This window comes from Bolinopsis microptera, chromosome 1, assembly GCF_026151205.1.
Source record: "Bolinopsis microptera isolate Bmic1 chromosome 1, MBARI_Bmic_1.0, whole genome shotgun sequence".
Classification (NCBI taxonomy): domain Eukaryota; kingdom Metazoa; phylum Ctenophora; class Tentaculata; order Lobata; family Bolinopsidae; genus Bolinopsis; species Bolinopsis microptera.
The window spans coordinates 868,277-884,683 of record NC_087072.1 but is presented as its reverse complement, the minus strand read 5'-3'; the positions used below and the strand labels follow the sequence as shown (position 1 = coordinate 884,683).

The 16,407-nt window shown below is 42.5% G+C and overlaps 1 protein-coding gene across 1 annotated transcript in view; it reads right to left on the bottom strand.

Annotated features, from left to right (window-relative positions):
* The window catches only part of LOC134816904 (dynein axonemal heavy chain 8-like), an 89,688-nt gene that overhangs the window by 23,935 nt on the left and 49,346 nt on the right, over nt 1-16,407 (bottom strand). Inside the window, exons 61-71 of the mRNA XM_063825925.1 lie at nt 13,228-13,344; nt 4,375-4,539; nt 3,494-3,646; nt 3,102-3,360; nt 2,717-2,818; nt 2,273-2,436; nt 1,634-1,964; nt 1,260-1,461; nt 1,005-1,138; nt 678-796; nt 239-427 (exon numbers count right to left, since the gene is read on the bottom strand). Of these exons, the coding sequence (XP_063681995.1) occupies nt 239-427; nt 678-796; nt 1,005-1,138; nt 1,260-1,461; nt 1,634-1,964; nt 2,273-2,436; nt 2,717-2,818; nt 3,102-3,360; nt 3,494-3,646; nt 4,375-4,539; nt 13,228-13,344 (1,935 nt within the window). The remainder of the gene's footprint in view (nt 1-238; nt 428-677; nt 797-1,004; nt 1,139-1,259; nt 1,462-1,633; nt 1,965-2,272; nt 2,437-2,716; nt 2,819-3,101; nt 3,361-3,493; nt 3,647-4,374; nt 4,540-13,227; nt 13,345-16,407) is intronic.

Sequence of the window (16,407 nt, the reverse complement as noted above, 5' to 3'; positions counted from 1 at the left end):
GTTACTGTTAGTAGTGTAACTATGATAACTAGTAGTGTAACTATGGCAGTGTAACTATGGTAACTAGTAGTGTAACTATGGTAACTGTGGGTGTTAGGCGTTGAAGAAAACGATCGTAACATTCGAATTTACCAGATCTAACTCATTTTAAAACTATCTAGAGGAAACATTCATATATTTTGTACAAGGTGCAGACTTTGTAGGCAGACTTTGTGCGCTAAATATCCCCAGTTGGTACCTGATCCTCCTGTAACCGGTTCTTCTCAATAGCGAGGAAGTGTTGGAGGAAGAACTCCGTGAACCCGTCCAGAGTAGGGGTGAGGTTGAGGAGTCTGGTGTTGGAGATGAGGAGGTGGTTTGTGGGTTTCTTGTTGCACACGATGTATAGCTTGAACCCGGGTACTCCCACCACCTCCTTTTCTGATACCTGGCGGTAGAGATAAGGTGTTATAACAGTGTTAGTTAGAGTATGGTGGAGTGTTAGAGTATGGTGGAGTGTTAGAGTATGGTGGAGTGTTAGAGTATGGTGGAGTGTTAGAGTATGGTGGAGTGTTAGAGTATGGTCTTTTAATCTTGAGGAGTCATATTATTTCCCACTTTGTCTTATTGCAGAACGTAATAGTTCAATCTCGTATACTACATATTAGTAATAGTAGTACTATAGTACTATAACTCACGAATATCTTGATTGGGTCCTGTTTGACCAAGAAGTCAGCACTTTTAGAGATGAGGTCCTTAAATCTGCTATCTTCACTGATCAGGTTGTCGTCTGCCTCTGTTACTACTAGGATCTTTCCTGAGGGTTATCAAGTTTTACAACTAACATTCCTCTTTGGAATTAGCTAGTTTTGCGACCACAATTTCTTACCAAGTTCATATTAAATAGCCTTGGTAAGCTGATATAGAAAACTGATATAGAACTGAAGACGATTGAAACATGTTTTTTGAAAGCTCCTGCTACTATGTTACAAGAACTCTTCAATAAAGCACCCCCTCTAATTCACCTTCAGATATAGCAGTTTCCAGTGTATTCTTGAGACCGGTACTGTAGTAGGAAATAGTCACCACATCGTTCTGACCGTGCAGTGTCTTCAACCAGTGCTCACTTATACCCTCACTATCGAATATCAGCAACCACCTAAACGTGGATAACGAAGATAAGATCTTTTTAAAGGATTTGAAAATGTAAAGAATACAGAAAGTTGCCAAGAGGGAGTGTGATTTCTACTTACTTATTAACTTTACTTCTGTAAACTAACTGAGGTATGAGGGTGTGAGTAGCGAGCATGGTATTTTCCATGAAGTTCGACTCTCTGGGGAGAAGCTGGGAAGTCCACTGGTACTTGAGGGTGGGCCCCGTAATGAAGTCCACTATTTCCTCTTGTTCTATAATGTGGCCCTCTCCTCCTAGATCTTTACACGCGTCCTTAATGCAATCAAACAGAGCTTTTCTGCGCTCTCCTGAAAAGAAGAAGGACATGTTACTACTTGACTATGTGGTTAGTTTCTGTTGTACCAATAATACTAAAGTTACAGTGCTAGCAAGTGTAATCTAGATAAGATAAGTTCTTTTTCAGTCCAGAATATTCCAATATGATTTACAGGGAAAAATGGCATTAAAAAACCCCGGTACCTATAAGAGAGCCACAGTAGGCGAGGAAAGCAGCAGCCAGGACGCAGTTAGCAATAACAGTGAGGTGACTCTGGTGCTCACTCACTACCTCAGTCCATTGTTCTCTCTGACTCTTCAGCACAGAGGTCAGGGAGGACATGGCTCTCAGCTTCTCGCGGATGTTCTGACAGTCTGTTTGTAAGGACCTCTTCTTCACTACCGCTTGCTCGTATTTCTCTTGCAGGGATTTAATCTCGATCTGCAGGTTCGCCACAGCTTCTTCAGTGAGACCGTCCTCTTTGGTGGCCTGCTCTGCTGCTTCCTTCGCTAGTTGCTCTTCTTTTTCTATTTCCTGCACAATTTTAGTCATAAGATCTTAATCTAAGCTTAACATTAGCTTATAATCCATAATCAGCCATCTTAGAAGTATCAGAACTGATACGATATCAACATTTTCAAATTTTTGCGATCTTTTCCGAATCTGCATGCCTCGCAAGCGAACATTTTAATATCGTAATGTAAGGTGTTTGATTAATGTATAACATATACACATCAATTGCATTCCAGTCTTCCCCAAGAAGTCTCACCTTGAGAAGAGCCTCCAGCAGGGCTAGCATGTGGTTACTATGTAGTTACTATGTGGTTACCATGGTTACTTACCTTGAGAAGAGCTTCCAGACTGAGAGTGTGTTCCTGTGCGATAGTTACAGGTCCGTACGCGTGATGGTACGCCAGCAGGGCTAACATGTACTTGTAGATAAAACCTACTTTCTCAGACGCGTGGGTCACTGCTGCTTCGTCTAGTTTTCCTACACTTCGATCAGCTAGGGGAGATAATGTTAATTTTAGGACTTAAAATTCACGAGAATTTATAAGTAGAACCCAAAACCCTCAGAATATTCAGTATCAAAACCGCACGCTTGAGTTTAAAACTGAAACGCTCAGTAAAGTTTTATTCCTGTATATTATTCTGAAACCAAAATGTGCTTTCTATTTTCAGATTACCCACACTGAAAGATAAGATAACCATACAATAAAAAGTGCTCACAATCCCACTGAAAATAATGACACTGACAAACACCACTTCACATTGACCGCCAATACCTAATCCTGGAACCCCCATTCCTGCATCTATTGATTGTCTACGATCTAAGATAGAGACCGGTGGAGGAGCCTCTTCAACCACTAGAAGTTCCGAGTGAGCCTCTGTGAACAAACTCTTCCATTAGCACTTGAACAATTCGGACAAAACAACAATTTAATACGCGAGTTTAGGAATGAGCTGATTAATTAGGGCCCGATGTAATTGCTATGACCAGTTTACTGGTCAACTGGTGTTTCGGTGTCCCTAATTTTGTTTACACTCGGTCACTTGTCAAGGCATTTAAGGTCATTCGGCGAATTTTCTTTGAAATAAAATGATGTATATTTTGTGTAACAATTTGAAAGTTTATTGATTTAAAAAAATAGTAAAGTAAGCTTCACATACCGGCCGCCTTCTTCATGAGATTCTGCACTGTCTCCACAGTTTTAGGAGACAGACCCTCCTGCCACTTCAGCGCTGATATAGCGTCCCTTATCCCCTGAGAGTCCTGCAGAGTCCCCTGGACTACCAGCCATTGGTCTCGCTCTTTCTTGTCCTTCTTATCTGCCTCTACTGGCTTTATCACTGGCGGTACTTTAATCCTTGCTTTTGTTTTGCGCCTATCTCGAGGTGTTTCTGCTGGTGTTAGCGTCTCTTCTTCTATCTGAGATGGGAATATTACAGGGCCTGTATTTTGAAGTGGAGCAAATCGACAACATAAACATTCTGGAAATAAATAAACATAAAGGACAACATAATTGACAAAATAAACATAAATAGATATTGAGAGTTCTTACCACTGGAGTGGGTAACTCTTCGGGAAGTTTCTTCTCACACTGGAGGAGCTTGACGAATATCATCATGATACTGTTCACCATATTGGGTGGAGAAGGCATCACCCTGATGCTGTCAATAAGATTCCGGTCCAGTAATCCCAGCAGTGATTCCAGCTGAACAGGAGTTATTGTTAGTTGTTGGTCGGGTTGAATTAGGCGGTATTTGTGCTCGTGTCCAGATATAGCATTGGCAGCTGATGTAAGTTCTTTAATTTACAAATCAAGAAATTTTGTATCTTTAAAGGTGGAATACATTTTGATTCAGCGCTTTTAATTATAATTTTTGGTCAAAATTCAGAGGGTAATGGTTTGGATAGTGTTGCAGGAACCTATTTCTAGCCGAGGAAGCAGAGTTTTTCAAATTGGACAACGGTTAATAGTAAAGTATAAAGCCAAGCCTTTGAAAAAACGCGTGATGCGTGGGTAGCGTGACTAGTCGTCTAGATTTCCATCAAGACTTTATAATATCCGTGACTAAGTACTTGGAAACGGTTTTTAAACGATTGATTAGGAGGACATGTGCCGGATATAGCATGCCGTTGGTTTTTCTGGATGGTAATTTGATTGTATCAGCTGTAAGCTCCGCCGTATGGATTGAAACGGGTTCCATATCTATTTGTAGTTGAGAACAGGAGGCTTACAAATCCTTTAAAATTGCGATTTTTCCGTTTTGGAGCTGATTTACTATTCCATACGCAGTGAAAGACATAAGCGAACACGAGTACAGTTCTTTGTGGTTCTCTTTGTAACTTACATATTATTCAACTTTTCTCTTGTTGTTTTATAGCAATGATCTATTTTCTTATTTAATTTTACCACTAGTATCGATAATGATAAACAACCTTGGTCTTATGTTTTTGAAGAGCGGCAGTAAGAGTTTGTTCCTCTGTTTTGGCTGCCTCGTACTGCTGAAGAATCTTCACTCTCCTCCTCTCCCTCCTCTCTTCCTTCGTTATCTTCGGATCGTAATCATCTTCTAGGAACTCGTACATGTCCTGCTGGTCCTCCTGCAAAATATCTTTATAAAGGAGCAATACACTTTTAAAATACACTTTGAGAAATCAATCATCACCCAGCCAAAGTTTTGACACCTTTACTTAACGAATTCATATAATTGTTACAATTTTTGGATCAAACCCAAGACATGTTTATCGAAAATTGGCTAAAATTAGTTCAATTAATGGCGTACATAACAATGCATAATGCATATGGACGTTTTAAACTTATACTTTAACGAGAACAAAGTGTCCTAGAATTAACATACAGCACACCTCACCACCAATTATATATACTAATTCTAATTGCTGGTTTCATGCTGTTTCGACAACATATCGTGGAATTTTAATTCCCTAATATGTATTCACACATAGTGATTTGATAGTACGTGTTTTTGATAGAGGAACTAGTCTACTTGCTTTCTTTTCACCACCGACTGGTAACTAGTAACATTCTCCCAACAAGTAAAGGACACCACCGACTGGTAACTAGTAACATTCCCCCAACGAGTAAAGGACACCACCGACTGGTAACTAGTAACATTCCCCCAACAAGTAAAGGACACCACCGACTGGTAACTAGTAACATTCCCCCAACAAGTAAAGGACACCACCGACTAGTAACTAGTAACATTCCCCCAACAAGTAAAGGACACCACCGACTGGTAACTAGTAACATTCCCCCAACGAGTGAAGGACCACGAGCCAGTCATTTGAGTAATTAATATACAATATTCTACTCTCACTCATCTAGACGGTCATACCTGACACACAGTGGGCACACTGTGCGACACATTGTCAGAAGCGTGCACTTAGAGCTATAACTCTATAAGAAGCGTGCACTTAGAGATAGAGTCATGTTTATCTGCTGCCTTCCATCACAGTTTGGTGAGAAGTTAATTAATTCTACTGAACTATATAACTTTATAAGCATGGTGCCTATCAGGGGGGGGGGAGACACCAACTGGGAGACTCACTAGTTGCCATAGTTACACTACTAGTTACCATAGACACCAACTGTGAGACTCACTAGTTGCCATAGTTACACTACTAGTTACCATAGACACCAACTGTGAGACTCACTAGTTGCCATAGTTACACTACTAGTTACCATTAGTGTGGTTCACAAAACACTTTTTATTCCGAATAATCAGGAATCAATGTTAATCAGTTGCTCTATAGGCCAACTAAGCACCAAAAAAAAATTTAGGTTCCAACTCGGCCGGGAACTGACCCCTCCGGCCACGCCCATTTTTTTACGGTTTCTTATACACATAAAAAACCGAATATTGGGGGGTAGGAAGCTCAATCTTATCAATCTCAATTTTGGAAAAATCGTGTTTCAGAATTGAGAAAATTGAGAAAATTGAAAAATGGACATCTTTATCTCTCCAAGTAACTAAATCATACACGAGCTAAATGTATGATGAAAACATGTTTCAAACTTATTACTGTGAAATGATTAATTATCTTATATTTGAGTTTGATCCTTTTGAACAGCTGCTGAGCAATAAAACGCATGCATAATATTAAATCTATAGAAATGATTAGGTAAAATATGATCAAAGTAATCATCACGTGAACGACCCATGGTTTTGCTAAAGGGGACAGATATGATTGTTAGTAGGTAATGTATAAGGGGGAGATAACATTTTTTTTGTTTTTTGTTTTTTTCAAAAATTTACTTTAACCATAACAGAAAAAACAAAAAATTCATTTTGAGCTATTTCGAAGGAAATAGTAACTAGTAAAGGTTGAGACTAGCTAGAGGTCTGTGGTCACCGATGGAGATGGCATTTTTTGATATTAGGGTTTTACAGCCCGGAGCCAAATCCAACACTAATCAAGACACCCCAGAAAAGTTGTACAATAAACATGAGAGAGAGAAAGAAAGGAAATATGGAGACCGCTGTGTAAAGATTGAAAAAGGAACCTGCAATGGTCTTGTATTCTCTACCAACGGAGGTATGAGCCCACAGGCTACCATGTTCCTTAAAAGAGTAGCAACACTTCTGGCAGCCAAGACCAGCCGGGACAAAAGCCTCATCATGGCGAATCTAAGACGTCGTTTGAGGTTTGAGCTACTTAAAACAGTTTTGATAGCAGTGAGAGGACACAGAGGACGGTATTATGAGAAAGCAATACCTGTTGACGAACTCGACCTCAATCTTGCACACACCACCAATGATGAAGACTGGGGTGATGATGTTGATGAGGAAGATGAGGAAGATGATGAAGTTGAGAATGAGGTTGAGAATGTAGAGGGAGAGCTTTTAGAAGAGTGAGCTGAATAGAAGACAAGATTCTATTCCATTTTATTGATTATTATATTTATTGAAATAAAGATGTAATATCCATTACTCCAGGAGTGATGACAAGATATATAAAAAAGTAAAGGTTTAGACAGCCCTGTTACACAAATATATCATTAATATAATTTTCAGAGAGATTTCAGGGCTCATGTTTGTTTTTGTCCGTTCGATTTTGTCCGTTTTTAGAAAATGAGGAGGAGGAGTACTGAGAAGGAAGACGGCACTGAGGAGGACTGAGGAGGACTGAGGAGGAGGAAGGCTGAGGAGGATCAGGAGGAGGAGGTGGAAGTGGAGGAGGACTGAGTAGGAAGAAGAGGAGGAGGACAATGAGGACTGTGGAGAAGGAGGACTGAGGAGAAGGAAGAGGAGGAGGAGGACTGAGGAGAAGGGGGAGGACTGAGGAGGATGAGGACTGGGGAGGAGGAGGACTGAGGAGGACCGAGTATAAGTAGTAGGATGAGGATTGAGGAGGAGGAAGAGGAGGAATCAGGACAGAGGAAGAGTAGAACTGACAATGTGTCTTACATACAAGGACTGAGGAGGAGGAGGACTAAAGAAGAGGAGGACCGAAGAAGATGTGGAGGAGGAGGACTGAGGAGAAGGGGAGGACTGAGGAGGAGGAGGATGAGTAGGAGGACTGAGAAGGACGATAAGGAGGAGGAGAAATGAGTTCCATTCCGTCCTTCTTTTCCTCTTTATCCTCCTCCTCCCCAGTTCTCCTCCTCCTCCACTTATTCCTCAGTCCTCCTCTTCCTCAGTCCTCCTCCTCTTCAGTCATCCTCTTCCTCCTCAGTCCTTGTATGTACGACACATTCTCAGTTCTACTCTTCTTCAGTTTTCTCCCTTCTCTTCCCCCTTCTCCTCCTCAGTCCTCAATCCTCATTCTCCTCCTCAGTCTTTCTCAGTCTTTCTCAGTCCTCCTCCTTCTCCTCTTCGGTCCTCCTACTCATCCTCCTCCTCTTCCTCTTCATCCTCCTCCTCACCAGTTCTCCTCCTCCTTTACCTCTTACTCAGTCCTCCTCTTCCTCAGTCATCCTCTTCCTCCTCAGTAATTGTATGTACGGCACATTCTCGGTTCTACTCTTCTTCAGTTCTTCCCCTTCTCTTCCTCCTTCTCCTCCTCAGGCCTCAATCCTCATCCTCCTCCTCAGTCTTTCTCAGTCCTCCTCCTCCTCCTCCCCCTCTTCGGTCCTCCTACTCATCCTCCTCCTCTTCCTATTCATCCTCCTCCTCCCCAGGCCTCCTCCTCCTCAATCTATTCCATGGTCCTCCTCTTCTTCTGTCCTCCTCCTCCTCTGTCCTTGTATGTGCGACACATTCTCAGTTCTACTCTTCTTCAGTTCTCTCCCTTCTCTTCCTCTTCCTCCTCCTCCTCCTCAATCCTCATCCTCAGTCTTTCTCAGTCCTCCTCCTCCCCCTCTTCAGTCCTCCTACTCATCCTCCTCCTCCTCAGTCCTCCCCTTCTCCTCAGTCCTCCTCCTCCACATCTTCCTCGGTCCTCCTCTTCTTTAGTCCTCCTCCTCCTCAGTCCTTGTATGTAAGACACATTGTCAGTTCTACTCTTCCTCTGTCCTGATTCCTCCTCTTCCTCCTCCTCAATCCTCATCCTACTACTTATACTCGGTCCTCCTCAGTCCTCCTCCTCCCCAGTCCTCATCCTCCTCAGTCCTCCCCCTTCTCCTCAGTCCTCCTCCTCCTCTTCCTTCTCCTCAGTCCTCCTTCTCCACAGTCCTCATTGTCCTCCTCCTCTTCTTCCTACTCAGTCCTCCTCCACTTCCACCTCCTCCTCCTCCTCAGCCTTCCTCCTCCTCAGTCCTCCTCAGTGCCGTCTTCCTTCTCAGTACTCCTCCTCCTCATTTTCTGTCCGTTTTTGAGGAGGAGGAGGATGAAGGTGGGGATAAGGAGGACTGAGAATGTACTGTACAGTCTTGTGCAAGGACTGAGAAGGACTGAGGAGGAGGATGCGTAGGAGGTCTGGAGAGGAGGAGGTTGAGAAGGTCTGAGGAAAAAGATGACTGAGGAGTAGGGGGAAGAGGTAGAGGAGGACTGAGGAGAAGGAGGACTGATAAAGAGGAGGATGAGGAGGAGGATGAGTAGGAGGACTGAGAAGGACGATAAGGAGGAGGAGAAATGAGGAGGAGGAGGAGGAGGAGGAGGAGGAGGAGGAGGAGGAGGAGGATGAGGAGGAGGGATGGCCGATGGAGGATCTAAATGTTATTATCGTAACAGTTTTTGTCCGTTTTGATGAGGATGGGGAGAAGGAGGACTGAGAAGGTATTGTACATGTGATGACTGAGGAGGACTGAGGGGAGGAGGATGCGTAGGACTGAAGAGGAGGAGGTTGAAGAGGACTGTGAAGAGAAGGACTGAGGAGGATGGGGAGAAGGAGGAGGAGGAGGAGGATGAGGAGGAAAATGAGAAGGAGGAAGAGGAAGGGGAGGAGGAGGAGGAGGATGAGGAGGAAGATGAGAAGGAGGAGGAGGAGGAGGAGGATGAGAAGGAGGAGGAAGAGGAGGTGGAAGAGGAGGAGGAGGAGGAGGAGGAGGAAGAGGAGGAAGAGGAAGAGGAGGAGGAAGAGGAGGAGGAGGAGGAGGAGGAGGAGGAGGAGGAGGAAGAGGAGGAGGAGGAGGAGGAGGAGGAGGAGGAGGAGGAGGAGGAGGAGGAGGAGGAGGAGGAGGAGGCGGAATGAGAAAGAGGAGGATGATGAGTAGGAAGACTGAGTAGGGTGAGAAGGACTCAAGAGGAATCAAGAGAAGGAGGAGGAGGAGGAAGAGAAGGAGGAAGAGGAGGATGAGAAGGACTTGGAGGGCAAGAGGACCAAGGAGAAGGAGGAGGAGGCGGACTGAGAAAGTGGAGTATGAGTAGGAAGACTGAGGAGGATAAGGAGGGGAGGAGAAGGAGGACTAAGGAGGGGAGGAGGGGGACTGAGAAAGAGGAGGATGAGGGGGAGGATGAGTAGGAGGACTAAGGAGGGTAAGAAGGAGGAGGAGAAAGCATTTAAATGTTATTTCCGTGACAGTTTTTGTCCGTTTATCTCCGTTTTTGTCCGTTCTAATTTGTGTCTGTTTTGAAATTATAGGGTACCATATTTTCAAAACACTTTTACCATAACTTATATATAAATTGTCTCCTTCATCCCCATTTTGAGAGAAGTGAGAAACTGAAAGGTACAAATTGTAAGCACGCCTAACAATAACGTATATAATCGGATCAGGAATTGAAATCAAAACAAAAAGTTTAAATTTTCTTTTTGGATTGCATCTACCAGATCCATCTGGTCTTACAGTGTCTAAGTACTGAATTTTATTAAGTTTGTTGATCATGGTTGCTACCAGAGTCAATTTTATCATCTATAATGTCCTAGTAACAGCGATACATACAGATTATTGTACTCCTGTATACGTAATTTTAACAGTAATCGGAACATTATGGACTGATCAGTGAACTGAGTTAAACGGAAAAATGATTTTAAAAGATTTTAAATTTTTTCAATTTTCTCAATTTTCTCAATTTTCTCAATCTCAATTTCGGAAAAATCATGTTTCAGAATTGAGATTGAGCTTCCTACCCCCCAATATTGGAGTTTTCACCCTTAAAGAGTTCCAATACGTCTTTAAAACGTCGATACTCGAATATAAACCTGCTGACGAGATTTCGTTTAATCATGGTCTCGAAACCGTACGAGTTCGGGAACCACGCCCAGTTTGGACCACACCCATTTTACAGGTAAAAATCCTAAATTAGGCTTTTTCGACCTGAATCACCCAAGATATCCATTTCAAACCGCGATACTCTAATATAAATGTGCTTAAGGCATTTCGTTTAATTTTAATTTCAAAACCTTACCATAAGAGGAACCACGCCCAAATACTGACCACGCCCATATTTCATATTACTGAATTTAAACAAAGCATTTCAATGTTAAAACAAGATATTGAATATTAAAAGCGGTTATAATTGAACAATATAAATCTAATACAAACTCTTCAGATTTTTCTTCGTGTCGAGCTTGTTCTCCTTTCGATGAGCTTCTACGACTTGCACCAGTTCCTGGTATGACTCCTCGTCTCTTGTGATGTTCGTGTTTAGGCGGATTGCCAGAGCCAGAGCCCGCTCAGATGAGTCATTTATAGGTGACAGGTTATTCAAGGCTGTCTTCACAGTGTCGTATCCAGGAGTCATCTGCCAGTCAGGAGAAAGCAAGAAGCCGGTCTGAATGCCAAGTAGATCAAAGAGAAGTCTGGATCTATCTCCAACAAATTCTGTGATGACTGACTTTGCAGAGAAGGACGGTAAATTTGGCTTCCGGATCTCCAGGTCTCCTGAGTCTAGTTCTCCAATCCTGGACGCTAGCAGGTTTCTCGTTTCCATAGGAAGGTCCTCGTTGAAGAGAGAGAAGACTATCGATTCTTCTGTTAGGTACCACGGGTGACGAAGGAACACCGTGGAAGTGGCGACAGATATCTTCTTGTGGATCGATCTGAACTTGATCAGCCGTTTGTAGAGCAGTAGATCGTTCGAAGCTGCTGTAAAGAGTGAAGGGGCGGCGAACCAAGCCTGGATGTAGACAAAGATCACAAAGTGGGACATCTTTCCTATCTTCTTCTTGGTCTGCCAGTGAAGCTCTGGGAGTTGGTGCATGAGAAGGACCATTTTAAGGATATAATGATGGTCTGCTCCAGGTCTCGTCAGGTGAAAGGTGTACCCCTTCTTTCTCTCTATGGAACCTCCGAGGATCAGCTTAGCGAGTTCCATGCCAGAAGCTCTTTGTAGTCACCTCTTCGAAGGGTTTCGACGTTCTCTGGCTGAAGATGGGTGTTTATCCAGGCTAGAAGCTCCTCGGTGTCTGCTCTGTACAGTGAAGGAACATAAGGTAGTTGAAGGTCGTCAAGGTCTAAGGTGTCCCAGGACTTCTCTGTTCTCTCTCTCTGTTCTGGTCAACGGTTTCTGGCCTCTTACAGGACTGGTTGTATCTCCAAACAGCTCGAAGAAAGCAGCACCTACCACCAGCTCGAGGATATGATGGCGGCATGCCAACCAGAGGATCTGACGAGAGAGTAGTTCTTGCAGCAGCGTGCAGGCCCTTTGCGGACTCCGGTGTTCGTCAGTGGTGTCAGTTCTCTTGATCAGATATGGCTGGTTACTGTTATGTGATCCGTAAGAGGAACTCAGCGACTGTAGAATCTTTCAAAGATGGTTCTTCTGGTATAAGTGTGACCAGAAATGCATATAATATGAAATATGGGCGTGGTCAGTATTTGGGCGTGGTTCCTCTTACGGTAAGGTTTTGAAATTAAAATTAAACGAAATGCCTTAAGCACATTTATATTAGAGTATCGCGGTTTGAAATGGATATCTTAGGTGATTCAGGTCGAAAAAGCCTAATTTAGGATTTTTACCTGTAAAATGGGTGTGGTCCAAACTGGGCGTGGTTCCCGAACTCGTACGGTTTCGAGACCATGATTAAACGAAATCTCGTCAGCAGGTTTATATTCGAGTATCGACGTTTTAAAGACGTATTGGAACTCTTTAAGGGTGAAAACTCCAATATTCGGTTTTTTATGTGTATAAGAAACCGTAAAAAAATGGGCGTGGCCGGAGGGGTCAGTTCCCGGCCGAGTTGGAACCTAAATTTTTTTTGGTGCTTAGTTGGCCTATAGAGCAACTGATTAACATTGATTCCTGATTATTCGGAATAAAAAGTGTTTTGTGAACCACACTAGTTACCATAGACACCAACTGTGAGACTCACTAGTTGCCATAGTTACACTACTAGTTACCATAGACACCAACTGTGAGACTCACTAGTTGCCATAGTTACACTACTAGTTACCATAGACACCAACTGTGAGACTCACTAGTTGCCATAGTTACACTACTAGTTACCATAGACACCAACTGTGAGACTCACTAGTTGCCATAGTTACACTACTAGTTACCATAGACACCAACTGTGAGACTCACTAGTTGCCATAGTTACACTACTAGTTACCATAGACACCAACTGTGAGACTCACTAGTTGCCATAGTTACACTACTAGTTACCATAGACACCAACTGTGAGACTCACTAGTTGCCATAGTTACACTACTAGTTACCATAGACACCAACTGTGAGACTCACTAGTTGCCATAGTTACACTACTAGTTACCATAGACACCAACTGGGAGACTCACTAGTTGCCATAGTTACACTACTAGTTACCATAGACACCAACTGTGAGACTCACTAGTTGCCATAGTTACACTACTAGTTACCATAGACACCAACTGTGAGACTCACTAGTTGCCATAGTTACACTACTAGTTACCATAGACACCAACTGTGAGACTCACTAGTTGCCATAGTTACACTACTAGTTACCATAGACACCAACTGTGAGACTCACTAGTTGCGATTGCAGCGCTTGGAGACTGGGTAGCAAGCTACTCTCACACCCCAACTGAGCTTTTATCTTCTCCAACGCAGCACTTTTCTTGGTCAACTGCTTCAACAGTTCTTGTACCTGTTAAGATTATTTACTGTTAAGATGTTGTCTAATATAACAGGTGTATTACTTAGGCTATCCACTCCGATAATCGTAACCGATAATTATCTCCGATAATTCGTTAAAAAAAGTTATCTGTTTATCTAGATAAAACATATTTTTATCGGTATATATTTTTATAGTATAAAATTTCACTAGATATTACCGAAAATACTGCCACAATACCGTAAAATTGTAAAGAAATATTAGTGTTTTTGCCTTCCCAAGAAGTCCAAGAAACAGTCCCAAACGTCTTCTAGTATGATAGAAGAGGTAGTTTACTTAGATGTGAGCTTAAGAGGTTTATTTACATTTGTATACCTATGGAACTGTAGAACTGTATGAACTGTTGAAATCCAGAGAAGGTTATTGACATTGTTCTCTTGAGAGTGCTGGCGTTTTACCTTATAATAATTCTGGAGACGGGAACGAGCATGTTACTGTTAACAAGAGTCAAAAATACCGGCAGGGCACTCATTTGAATTCCGTAAGTGTTCTGGGCGTGAAACATTGTCTTCAGGAGAAGGAATCTGTTGCTCCAAGTTATCAACAGGATAAGAAAACGGTTCACTGAATCACTTTAAATGCTTTACTGTTTCGAGGAGAATTGGTATTTGGTGCACTACTGTTCTCAGGAGAAGGAAACCAGTAGTCTACTGTTTTGAAGAGAACTAGTGTGTTACTGTTTTCAGGAGAAGAAAACCGGTGGTCTACTGTTTTGAAGAGAACTAGTGTGTTACTGTTCTCAGGAGAAGAAAACCAGTGGTCTACTGTTTTGAAGAGAACTATTGCGTTACTGTTTTCAGGAGAAGAAAACCGGTGGTCTACTGTTTTGAAGAGAACTAGTGTGTTACTGTTCTCAGGAGAAGGAAACCGTTGGTCTACTGTTTTGAAGAGAACTGGTACACTACTGTTCTTAGGAGAAGAAAACCGTTGGTCTACTGTTTGAAGAAAACTGGTGCACTTCTGCTCCCCGGAGAAGAAAACTGATGCTCTAATATTTTCAAAAGAAAGGAAGTGGTACCTTAGCAAGATTACTGGTAAACAGTAATAAAAGTCGACAATTAGTTTTTGCGAAATTTGGAAAACATTTTGGCTTTGGCCTTCAGCAGAAAAATTATCGGTTTTATCGGTTTTATCTAGATAAAACCTAAATCTTTATCTGTTTATCTAGATAAAAGATTTCATACCGATAATGGATAGCCTAGTATTACTGTTAAGATGTATTACTGTTAAGATACTGTCTAATATATAACAGGTGTATTACTGTTAAGGTGTATTACTGTTAAGATACTGGTACCTATAAAGCGTACATATCTGAAACAGTTGGATACTCAAGGTTTAGATAAATCTATAAAATGTACACATATTAATAGTAAATAAATGTAGAGTGGTGAGTGGGGTTTACCTACCTATATCGTGTGTGAGGTTACTACTCATAAAATACCTGTATTTGAGTATCAGCCAGGACCTTCTCCCCACTAAATACCTGTATTTGAGTATCAGCCAGGACCTTCTCCCCACTAAATACCTGTATTTGAGTATCAGCCAGGACCTTCTCCCCACTAAATACCTGTATTTGAGTATCAGCCAGGACCTTCTCCCCACTAAATACCTGTATTTGAGTATCAGCCAGGACCTTCTCCCCACTAAATACCTGTATTTGAGTATCAGCCAGGACCTTCTCCCCACTAAATACCTGTATTTGAGTATCAGCCAGGACCTTCTCCCCACTAAATACCTGTATTTGAGTATCAGCCAGGACCTTCTCCCCACTAAATACCTGTATTTGAGTATCAGCCAGGACCTTCTCCCCACTAAATACCTGTATTTGAGTATCAGCCAGGACCTTCTCCCCACTAAATACCTGTATTTGAGTATCAGCCAGGACCTTCTCCCCACTAAATACCTGTATTTGAGTATCAGCCAGGACCTTCTCCCCACTAAATACCTGTATTTGAGTATCAGCCAGGACCTTCTCACCACTAAATACCTGTATTTGAGTATCAGCCAGGACCTTCTCACCACTAAATACCTGTATTTGAGTATCAGCCAGGACCTTCTCCCCACTAAATACCTGTATTTGAGTATCAGCCAGGACCTTCTCCCCACTAAATACCTGTATTTGAGTATCAGCCAGGACCTTCTCCCCACTAAATACCTGTATTTGAGTATCAGCCAGGACCTTCTCCCCACTAAATACCTGTATTTGAGTATCAGCCAGGACCTTCTCCCCACTAAATACCTGTATTTGAGTATCAGCCAGGACCTTCTCCCCACTAAATACCTGTATTTGAGTATCAGCCAGGACCTTCTCCCCACTAAATACTTGTATTTGAGTATCAGCCAGGACCTTCTCCCCACTAAATACCTGTATTTGAGTATCAGCCAGGACCTTCTCCCCACTAAATACCTGTATTTGAGTATCAGCCAGGACCTTCTCCCCACTAAATACCTGTATTTGAGTATCAGCCAGGACCTTCTCCCCACTGAATACCTGTATTTGAGTATCAGCCAGGACCTTCTCCCCACTAAATACCTGTATTTGAGTATCAGCCAGGACCTTCTCCCCACTAAATACCTGTATTTGAGTATCAGCCAGGACCTTCTCCCCACTAAATACCTGTATTTGAGTATCAGCCAGGACCTTCTCCCCACTAAATACCTGTATTTGAGTATCAGCCAGGACCTTCTCCCCACTAAATACCTGTATTTGAGTATCAGCCAGGACCTTCTCCCCACTGAAGATGTGAGGTTACTACCCATCAAATACCTGTATTTGAGTATCAGCCAGGACCTTCTCCCCACTGAAGATGTGAGGTTACTACTCATAAAATACCTGTACTTGAGTATCAGCCAGGACCTTCTCCCCACTGAAGATGTGAGGTTACTACTCATAAAATACCTGTATTTGAGTATCAGCCAGGACCTTCTCCCCACTAAATACCTGTATTTGAGTATCAGCCAGGACCTTCTCCCCACTAAATACCTGTATTTGAGTATCAGCCAGGACCTTCTCCCCACTGAAGATGTGAGGTTACT